The following is an 11,176-nucleotide window of genomic DNA, read 5'->3' on the forward strand; positions in this document are numbered from 1 at the left end:
TCAAGATGTGGAAAAAAATCTAGTTTCTAGTGATCGTGCTGTACAAGGTACAACTTTAAAACAGAAAGTCGAAATTATGGACTTTACCAAACCTGAAAAACAGAGACGTCCTGTTCGCTTGGATGTCAAACCTTCATATGCAAAAGAAAGTAAGTTTTCACTTTTCTATTATTATTGTTACTAATGTGGAATGTAATATACATCAAGATGAGTCGATAAACTTCTTTTTGATTAAAAAATACGTTTTGAGTTTTACCAATCCTGCGGAATACAGAAAACATGAGTTTTGCGTTTGAAAAGCAAGAGGAAGGTCGAAGTAGCTCCATTCTGAATAGAGAATAAATGAGAAGGTTTTATTGATTGATTCTTTCATATCGCATTGTAAATTGATCATTGATTTCATTATAATGGAACATAGAAGAGAAAAATTTGAACAAAGTTCAGATTTTATGGGGATGAAATTTATGAGCTACCTCCCGTGTAGAAGCGAGACTGATAGGGCAAGGTTCAAAATCGAGTTGAAAAAGTACCTAAGAGTTAGAAACTTATAGTTTTGAAGAATTTAGGGATACCTTCCTTGGCTGTTATTGTTTCTTTCTTTTTTTGTTGTGTTTACTATCACTTTTTATGTAGTTGAGACTTTTAAAAGTTAGTAAGTTAGACTAGTTTATCAGAGATTTACAATGGTGTAATAACCGAAACCGGTCTTTCTAAGTATCAATAAATCTGTGGTTTATTGACAATTTCTTAGTCTTTTTTATTCATTGTGTTTACTATCTTTGTTGGTTATATCTGTTTTCGGAATGATTGTAAGTATTGTTTAATGTAGATGACGCATTCATGTACAATATGTATTGTACATCTTGAATGAAGAGATTAATTGATTGAATTGGAGGCTCAGAAGGACTAGGGTCGAGGCAAGGAAGCGAGGTTTGAGTGGATTGGTGGTACTTACTTCGCTCCTTATTATTATTATTCTTGCTCGGTCAAAAGATATGTTGGCGGGGCGCCCTTGTCTTCCTCTGAACGTGGCGATTTTGGTTTTAGGTTAGGGACAGCGGGGAAAGTTGGCTCTGCTTCACTGAGTGTGGTGCCCTTCCCCTCTGCCAAAGTATAGGATTTTTGGGTACAGGATATAGGGCGGTAGGGGAGTAAAATGTGTGTTGGCTGGCTCAAGAACCCCAGCGACGCAGAGGGATAACATGGCCGAGAAGCTGACAACTGTCTATTCGGCGGTGATTGTTTCCCCTGCTACTGAGACTATGTCAAGGGGTATAGGAGCAACTGCTTATTGTAGAGTAGGGAATGGTTTGCTCGCTTACCGGGGAGTCAATCACGGTCCATGTTACGAGTAAAGTCCAACTATACGCGTTGGCTTCTTAGTACGTCGATGTGCTATTGACTCGAAAATGGCCTTCTCCACGTTCACTATAGGACTAACTGCGCGCTGTCCAGCTTTATTCCCCAGAAATATGAAGGAAAAGGAAGAAGTGGTGGAGGGTGGGGCCGCTTCAAGATCTACTCCTTCGTTTTGGATTTAGTTTGGAGATAACCAAACGTTCAGCTCTCCTTTCCGCTTTCAGCTCTCCAGTCACAAACTTTTTATGACAGCATTAAAATGTAATCAAGGGGAACATGCTCAATTATTCTGAGCATTTTGTCGGTCCCTTCTTTTGAGGGCCCTGAATCTGTATTTGAAATGATGGTTCCTTCAACTATATATTATCCATGTTCTCCAACCTCTAACCTTGTAGTTTCATTTATATTTTTGAATGAAATGAATTATCTACCGTTATTGTAATTATTATCGTAAGACTTTCATATAGGTATCATATCATGCTGATAATAAGAATACATTTAAATATACCTTATTAAATAAATGTTCAACTAAGTAAATGAGTAAATTAAATGTTCAACTAAGGAGCAAATATATTCAGTCAATCATTCTCACAGTTTTGTGATGTCTTTAATTCAATTGATTTTTTTTCTAGGCGACGATGGCGGCTCAGATGTGGAAATAGTATCAATTACACCGGTCAGAAAACCGATTATTCCTAAAGTAAATTCATTTGAGGATAAGATAAAAAGCAACAGATATGTTGATCTTGATTGGTTACAGAATTTGTGAGTATTGTATTCATTTTATCCGAGTTTAATAGTATTTCTCCAAATACAATGTAATTAAAATTCAAATATAATTTTGTTTTTCCATTGATGACAATATTTCTTAGATTGCTTCTAAGATTTCATTCCATGCAAAATCAATACTAACTTTGCCTAACCTTTCAGATGTGATACCTATAAAAAACTCTCGAAAGAAACCGACCAGGAATCGCAAAATCAGAAAATAAAAAAAGACCTTTATGCCAAACAAAATGAAAAAGCATTGGCTCCTATTGAAGACAGGATTAAAAGGCATATGGCGATTACTGAAACAATTATTCTGGATGAAGCAGTCGAAGAAGAGCCCACTTTGCCAGAATTAACCCCGGCTATGTTGGTGAGTTCTGAGTTATGCTAACAATAGTGATTATCCATACTTCCTTCTTTTAGTCATTGATGACAGTTAATCTGATGTAGAAACTGATGAAGATGGATTTTGAAGTGATCTTCATAAACCAGTTTGTACGCAATCAAATCTCCATAAGATCTAAGATGCATCAATGTGTATCTTGAAAAATATTTTTCATATTCCAAGATTCTCTTGTTTAGCATTTATCTATGAGAAAAGTGTTCATTTGAATTCAATATTTTTTTCATGCAGAGGTGCCGAGAGGAAAAGGAGACTGCCCACGTCTCTATGGGCTTTTCAATGACCCCAAAGGCTGTGGAAGATTTTTCAAGTGCATCAATGGCACCGGTATTCCAGATCAGTGCTTGCATTCGCTCATGTTTGATGACAAAGAGAAAATATGTCGAGGAGCAACTGACGAAGAAAAGCAAAAATGTTTATTGCCACCTGCTCTTCTTGGCTGCACAATAGGTAAGATCACTCAATTACTATACAACACTAGAGAAAAGTTGGAGAAATCACTCTTGAAAACTCAAGAAGATCCATTCTGGTGGTTCGGAACCCACAAAAAATGGTATTCACCCTTCACCATCCATCTTATAACCTGTAACTCATTCTACAGGACAAGGATTGCAGTCATTCTACTTGAAAAAAATATACAGTACGATCTCACTAGGCGTCAAATCTGCAAACCCGAAGAAACCAATACGAAAAAAAACAAAGCAAAACCCCACTGTTTCTATAAAAACACTGCTGTAGGCCTACACCTATTTTTGCATCCCTCTGTATTCTGTAAAGAATGAGGGAGCATGAGCCATTTATTTATTCCTATATAGGCCCGTATTACATCAGATCATTACAGAACCGATCACTCAAGAAACAGGAATATAGTTTTGTTCTGTAACTTATGTCCTCTCTCATCCATTTCTTTTGCTAAAAATAAAAAAATTATCTAACAACTATGAGCCGGTTACTATGTAAGAGGTCTCCAAAATGAGGACATGTTGTTGAACTATCCATATTCTTCCACTGCAGATTTTCAGAGAAATATTAAAAAATTTAACGGTTTGGCAACATGGAAAACATCACGGGTGGCCGTTATTTCTGATAGTCTACACTAAAGAACTCCACAGGAAGTCTCATAAACTGGACTCATGTCACTCATTTTTTGTTGAGTTGCTGTTAGAGTCAAAAGAGCCGAATTATTATCCATTGAGGACCCCGTTAAGCACATACATATTTACAAGAAGTTCACAGAGTCTACATGATTGCATTTCAAATATCTGTCCTCCTATGTGATCATGGTGACAAATTTGCTATTCCTCTATGCTTATGTTATGTTGTCAACCCATCAATTTCTTGAGCAGGCTGTTTGCAACGTTGTATTGTTGATTATTTTGTATACTTGTGACAATGACCAATTTTTATTGTAAACGAAATGGTAATAAATATATTATTTATTACTTATTTTATTTATGATGTTTCAGGACCGGATGGCTCGAACTACGGATCTTGCACATGGTTCCAGTGTCCAGCGTTCAACCCACTGCCGTTCGGCGACCACTCTCGCCACCCGTACCCGGGCCACTGCCGCTGCTTCGTCATGTGCCTGGCCAATGGCAGCATCAAGATCGGCGCATGCCCAGAAGGGTCTGCGTTCAGTCCGCAGTCGCGCGTCTGCGAGCCTGAGGCCAGCGTCAAGGCGTGCGAGCCGCCCAAACCGCCTTCCACCGCCGCCGTCGCTCAGTCCGGTACTTCCAACACATTTGTAGTTCCCGGATTATTTACCTAGTAGACACTATTTCACTTTTACAGCTTGACATTCACTGAAACCATATCAATCATAAATTTCAGACAACACTGTCGACATATTCAATTACTCAAATATTATTTATTCGGATATAATGAATAATTCAGTCAACAACTTTATAAAAATTCTAAAATAAACAAACAAATTTTTAATTGAAAACTTACAATTTATGAGAGTTTATAAATGACTTTACCACAATTACCAAGATGTAGCCTACAATTAACCAAGTCAACAACTAACTTAAGGGCTTACAATTTTATTTATTCATAGTTTGAAACCAGATATATAATAATCATTGAACATCTGAAAATTTTGTCACATTTTTCGTTAACAATATTCTAAAGATCGAGCTTATTAAATAAGTACTAAATAGTATTCAGATGGGGAAAAATAATGTTGTGGACATCACTGAACTACGTTATTTCTCTTCATGACGTCAGATTATCTCCTCAGAGAGGAAACGTTGCACTCAACCTAGATTCACAATCACCATTAATAATATCAAGTGTACCGATAATTTAAAAGTCATTCAGTTTTCGTATGACGATGTTTACGATTGGAAAAACGGACATGTCATGAAAATAAAAAAATGTAATTTTGTAGGAATATTTTGTTGTTAATCAAATACAGTGTTTGTTTAGTGCAATGGTGTGTATGCTAAATATTGGACCGTTGCGTTGAACACACAGGCGGCGATGCCTCGTCGAACCACGGCTCTTGCTCCTGGTTCCAATGCCCGGCACACGGCCTGCTGGAGTTCGGAGACCACTCGCGCCACCCCTACCCGGGGCACTGCCGCTACTTTGTCATGTGCCTGGCGGCCGGCGACATGAAAATCGGCACCTGCCCCCCCCGGATCAGCGTTCAGCCCGCTCACCAAGTTGTGCGAGCCCGAAGCCACTGTCAAATCTTGCGAAACACCCATCAAAGAGCACACTCCCAACATTTCTCAAACTTCCGGCAACACGTGCGTTATTCCTGGCCTTTTTTTGAGATCACGTGAATTTTTGATCACCGATATGGTAGGCGAGCAACTCTGAGCCATTAGTCCTAGCAATACAATAATCCTCACAATATAAATCAAATACTGAATCGTTGTGGATATTTAAAGAAGTGCTATATTCAATTTATTTTGTTTTGCTTTTTTATTGAACTATTATGCTAGTAGATATGCCATTAAGGCTCGTACTGGAATTTGTATGTTTAAAAAAGATAGCTTTCTTATAAAATTCTAGTTTCAATAAAAAAGAGTAGTTTTGAAGAAATAGTTTTAATACGTAGAACCTGATTTGAACATAAATAAATCCTCCATCATAAATTACATTTGTACATTTCATAAGTGATAAAAATGACAAAGTTTGTGAATTACAATAAATGATGGCGTTTATAACTAGCATTCGGTCTCAAGTCTCAGACATACAAAGAGTAAGTGGCATCCTGTAAGCTGAATAAATTTAATGGAAAAGTAGAAAAATGAATTATTCAGCATAATTTTCTATCTGTTAGGTTTCTCTATGAGAAATTGTACATGGTTATCTCTTTCATCAACATTGAAATGATTGAAAATCAAAACAAAGATCTTGAAAATAAAACATAGAAAATTGAAGGGTTTGAATAAATTAATGACTACTATTGTTAATGCTTAACTGATCATTAGACAAGATTATTAATAAATAAAGATCAATCCTACAAGATTATTAAAAATTAATATTAAACTAATATTAGGCAATAATAATACAAAAATTGTTAAAATTTATTAACAATAGTTTTTATCAGTGCGGATTGGTAGTTATGCTACATTCACCACTTTTCACAAGATTACATCATCAATTTGCCCGTTAGAATTTCCTTCTCCATTTTCTGACGGAAGTAAGGCATTTCCTTCTGACTGAATGTGATCTTAGCGTTTCGACATTTGTATTCGGCAAACATGCACGCGAACATACCGCAATCACTGCCATTCGTTTGCTGCGGAATATCCTATGCAAGAATGAACAAAAACACAAGATTAAAAATGAAAAATGCTTGTTCTATAATGCCGTTGACTGAATTGATATATTATCGTTGAACACACATGATTCAATAATGTATTAACTTCATGAAATATTTTAAAATAAATCAGTTCAATAGATATAATTCGTAGATATTAGAAATCATAAAATATTAGGATTGCATCATCATACTCGAATTAGTCTCTAATAACTAGGATCGAAAATCGAGCATGGGGTCGTTTTAAAAGACCACTGGTATATGGAAAGGATACCAATGGACGTGCATATCGCGGCATACTGCATAATAAATTCATAAGCACATGTTTTAGCTTATTCCAGAGAATAAACTCATATAATATGAGTTACGCTTATAACAGAAACATAAAATCACTTCACTTATATGGGCTACTTGATTCAAATAGAAACAATATAAAGACTTTTAGTACCCTTTTATTAAAAACTTTAAAATATTTTTTCTACAACTGCGCGTAAAGAAAGAATTTACATACTCAATTCCCCTCGTAAAACAGCTTATTTCTGCGGAGAATCTACTTTTTCGCTCGCTAATCATCTGCGCATGCGCAGTAGATTTTCTTTACGCTCGCAAATCATTCGCGCATGCGCAGAAGAGTTTCTTTACGCTCGCTAATCAGCTCGCCAAAAGACAAACCACTCTCGGTCAGATCTTAACCTGGAAAGTCGGTAGTTGTACCGATTCTACAGCCATGATGGATATCAGAGTAGACGAATTATTATAAAATCCGCCAGATATAAGTGATTCAACAGGTTTGTGCAGTTGTAGAAAAAATTTTGTATGTAATTCGCGCGTAATGCTTCTTTATCGCTCTTGCAAAATTATCACGCTCCGCTTCGCGTCGTGTGATAACTGTTTTGCGCGAGCGATAAAGTCGCGCATTACGCTCTTAATACATAAATTAACGACTAGTTTCGACCATAGGTAATTTTCAAGTAAAAATGTTTTTAATAAAAGAGTACTAAAAGTTTTTATATTGTTTTTATCAGAAACATGAAATATGCACACACAACACAGTCAGCTACTTATTACATATATTACACCGTCTATGTCCCTCTAGATTAAACCCCTGGTTTAGTAATACATATTGGAGTTTACAAGAAGGCATAAGAATAGTTATAAATTAATTAGAAATATCAATATGCATTTTTCATATAGATTGCGTCATTTTTTATTTTATACAACTTTATAAATTAAATTTTGTATAATGTATTCAATGTATACAGATGTCCGGTATTCGTATCCTCCTCTAGAGATTTCATCATATCGGATGGCAATAGTATGCTATCCTGCTTCACTCACCCATTCAATTTTCAATAAACTAGACTGACCTTAGGCGGCGCCTACGTAAAGTAACAAGAATTTCACCTATACCTCATGATTTTCAAAGTTTCTTACATTCAAACAATGAGAACAATATTAAACCTAAGGTCTATAGAAAGAGGTCAGGACATACAAGGCCATACCATATTGAGTCACTTGATAAATAAATTTTCCAATTATTTCATATATACTGTATAAGGATAGTTCTACTTTCTTACGTAAGAATTACTTTCAACATTTGAGATTTAATAATATGACAAACGGGGTTCAGTGAAAAACTGTCAACTGACATACATATTAATTGGTGGCAAGAGAGATATGAGGTATATTAAGAAGATTTGGACTCTACAAGGTAAATTTCTTGAAAATTTTAAGATAAATTACCACAAAAAAATACTCACTTCCATATTCACAGCTTTCCAATCCGATGTGTCATAAGGTGTTTTCTTTTTATCTTTACTTTCTTCTTCCAGATACTTGAGAAGAGCCTAAAGCAGAAGAGATTGTTTAATACAGAGTATGGAAATTGATTGATGGGCTGCAGAAGCTTGACAATACGATTGTGTGAATAAAGAAATAACATTCCTTTCAATAAAAAAAATGAGAAATCTCTACGAATAATAAAAGAATTTTGAAAATTTATAATCAATATCGGACGATTCAACAGGATAAAACACTTTCACTAAATGCAAATGTAATATATATTAAAAAAAATATATGACGCTGAAATTGAATATTAATAAATTATGGAATAAACTTATCTGTTGATTATAATAAGTAAAAACAACTCTATTTTTGATTAGAATATTCAAGTACCGTTTTATAACAGAAATATTATCAAGGTAAGTATTCTCATTATAGAAAGCCAATTATCTTCACCAGCAACACCCAAACAATTAATATTCATTCACTTTTACTTTCTTGTCGATTATTTACTTTCAAGCCAAGAAATAATATTAGATTTGAAAAACTAAACATCATTCCAAACAATTATTATGCAGTATTGTATAATTTCAATCGTCATATAAATAGTATACTAGTATATATAGTATTGAATAATAGGTGGTTTAAAAAGAATACCACAACTTGAAAAATCTGGAACTCTAGAGTTTAGAAAATGCCAAAATTCTAAAGTTGTTCCGATTTCTGTAGGTTTGATCGTGGTCACATAATGTACTGAAAAAAATTATCATTTCAAGGATTATAAAAATTTAGCTATGGCTTTGTACACTGAGATCCACCAAGCTTTGACTGCGACTAGTGTTTATGAATACCGTACCTACTTGATAATATCTGTGGTGCGTAAACGAAAGTACATAGTGTTGGATGAACTTCAGGTGTTTATAAGTGCAGTAGGTTTATCAATATATGCAGCGTGTGACATCTACCTTGAAACCTTAGGATTGTTTGTGCGTTCTCGTAGATATTTGTATGAACGAAAACGCATCCGATGTGATCGCGGCCTTCTATAAGTTAGTGACGATAATCTGAATTCACAGCAGCTGTTGCTAGTTTGAGTTGATATCGCTAGTGTATGGGGGTGGTCAACTTGTTATCTATTAAAACTCAATTAAATACTCTAAAACGGTACAGTATAATTATGCATATTTATAATTTTTGTGAAAGTGTCTTGAATAGGAGTATAACTTGCATGAGAGTGGATATGAACGAAGTATCTTCTCACAATGTTTCTTTGATTGAATTCAGGTTTTATAAATTGAAACATTTGAATGACACAATACACACAAAAAAATTACAGATGCAAGGTACAACAAATTTTATTTTGAATGTACAGTACTTACTGTACTTACTGTAAGACATTTATTGTTATGACTTCCCATACTGTCATAGTATTCAACTCTTTTACTCCTAAAATCCATTATAGCCATGCACCAGTGCATGTCCAGATGTACAGGAACAATGATCAAGTCCTGCGAGAAAATATCTATCTGCAAAACAAAGATTATATAACTTGACAAAATAAAAAAATATCAGTTTGAAAAAGAATCTTTATAAACTAGTCAATTATCACAAGAGTTAAGAAACGCAGTGCAATTTTTTTCATCTAGGCCTACCCTGAAAATAATTTTCCACTCCAGAGAACAAATTGGCCCAGGCCAGAATCGACCAGAGTAAAGCACGCTACCTTGAGACCTGTCCTATTGAGACCTGTCCTGAGACCTATTGCGTTTAACACCCTCACATACGAAAAATACTGTTATTATTTGAATAACACTATCATTGGAATGGAAGATTAATTTATAAAAAAATAGTCCTATGACCATCCTCAGTTTATTCGGAATCTTTATATAAAATTTCAAATCAATCAGTTCGTTAAATCAGATGTGATGATTTATAAAACAAACAAATCCCTATATTTCCTGTAATAAATCCAAAGTAATTAAATATATAAAAAATATGGATGGAACTTAAAAATGTGTTTCTTAGTCAGGATACGTAACTTGTTGTACATCGGTCAAGATAAGTGGCCATAAACTATTCGATAACTAAAATGTGAATGTTACCTTTCTGGTCCACCTTTTGAGGGACGCATGGCCCGACTCCATCAACTTTGGATAGAAGAAGGTGTTGAAGGCATACACCTTGGGAAGACCTTCTTTTTTGCTGCGTTCGATCAGCAAATTCATGTAAAAATTTATAACCTGGAAAATACGGAGAAGGATTCATTTTTTGTCACAACCATAATACTCCAGTATCGAAATGAAATTAACATCATCAAGTACAGTTTTCATATTTAATTAATTCCCAACATGTTTCGACTCATTAGAGCCATTTTCAATGACAAATTATGAATTTACTTCAGTATCATACAATTTTAAAAGGTCAAGGTAAAAATTAATAACAAATGAAACAAAACCTACTCTAGAACATATAGAAAACACTAAACATATAGAAGACACATTATTTATTTATTTATTTATACGTGGATACAATAACAAATCATATAAATATGATTGGGAAGGAACAACAGGCTTGGCCCAAAACTATTCCATTCCCAAATTTTGATTACATGTCCAAAAAATAGGTTATAAGAGATATCTGAAACTAATTACTATTGTATGTAAACTATCTAATATTTTCTGTTATTGGTGAATTATTTTTAGTTTTTTTGGGGGGGAATAAACATTCATTTATAACAGTACTGAATCATTCATTATTCAAATTCTTAATAATATTTTAGCCGTTAGATTTAGATGGAACAACAATCCGTCAATTTAATGAGGAATCTTGACAACATTTGATGGGAGATTAAGTTAGTCAGTTGCAGTGATAAACAATCTTTCAATAGTGTGATTTACTATAAGCAGTACATTAGTTAATGACAGATTTTGTGACTTTCGTAGAGTATTTGGTAAGTTTTATGGGTTTTGAATCGCTGGTTCTATGCAATCAGGATCAAAGGAGGAACACCAGCACCTGAATAGAGGCTCTCGAGTTTTGGATTTTTCTGAGGATAATACCCATATTATGAGCTCCATGGTTTT

The 11,176-nt window shown here is 34.6% G+C and overlaps 2 protein-coding genes across 2 annotated transcripts; one reads left to right on the top strand and one right to left on the bottom strand.

Moving 5' to 3' along the window:
* On the top strand, window positions 1-5,583 carry LOC120351462. The gene is made up of 6 exons (XM_039428956.1): window positions 1-149; window positions 1,992-2,124; window positions 2,290-2,500; window positions 2,765-2,983; window positions 4,000-4,263; window positions 5,012-5,583. The coding sequence occupies exons 4-6, from the start codon at window positions 2,890-2,892 to the stop codon at window positions 5,323-5,325; spliced, it is 672 nt and encodes a 223-aa protein (XP_039284890.1). The 5' UTR covers window positions 1-149; window positions 1,992-2,124; window positions 2,290-2,500; window positions 2,765-2,889; the 3' UTR covers window positions 5,326-5,583.
* Window positions 5,584-5,748: 165 nt separating this feature from the next.
* Window positions 5,749-10,357, bottom strand: LOC111046893 (sentrin-specific protease 1-like). The gene is made up of 4 exons (XM_022332538.2): window positions 10,196-10,357; window positions 9,482-9,619; window positions 8,072-8,158; window positions 5,749-6,302 (listed from the first exon to the last, which is right to left on the bottom strand). Exons 1-4 carry the CDS (start codon window positions 10,316-10,318, stop codon window positions 6,141-6,143), a joined length of 510 nt encoding a protein of 169 aa, XP_022188230.2. The 5' UTR covers window positions 10,319-10,357; the 3' UTR covers window positions 5,749-6,140.
* Window positions 10,358-11,176: the final 819 nt, after the last annotated feature.

The sequence above is a fragment of the Nilaparvata lugens genome, chromosome 5 (genome assembly GCF_014356525.2).
Source record: "Nilaparvata lugens isolate BPH chromosome 5, ASM1435652v1, whole genome shotgun sequence".
NCBI classification, from domain to species: Eukaryota; Metazoa; Arthropoda; class Insecta; order Hemiptera; family Delphacidae; genus Nilaparvata; species Nilaparvata lugens.

Excerpts from the sequence above, each read along its gene's own strand:
- LOC111046893 (XM_022332538.2), bottom strand. The coding sequence starts at position 10,318 with ATGAATTTGCTGATCGAACGCAGCAAAAAAGAAGGTCTTCCCAAGGTG. Across the intron at positions 8,159-9,481 it reads ATAACAATAAATGTCTTACA|GCTCTTCTCAAGTATCTGGA; the intron begins GTAAGTACAGTA and ends CTTCTGCTTTAG. Across the intron at positions 6,303-8,071 it reads GGAAAGCTGTGAATATGGAA|GATATTCCGCAGCAAACGAA; the intron begins GTGAGTATTTTT and ends ATTCTTGCATAG.
- LOC120351462 (XM_039428956.1), top strand. The coding sequence starts at position 2,890 with ATGTTTGATGACAAAGAGAAAATATGTCGAGGAGCAACTGACGAAGAA. Across the intron at positions 2,984-3,999 it reads TCTTCTTGGCTGCACAATAG|GACCGGATGGCTCGAACTAC; the intron begins GTAAGATCACTC and ends ATGATGTTTCAG. Across the intron at positions 4,264-5,011 it reads CGCCGCCGTCGCTCAGTCCG|GCGGCGATGCCTCGTCGAAC; the intron begins GTACTTCCAACA and ends TTGAACACACAG.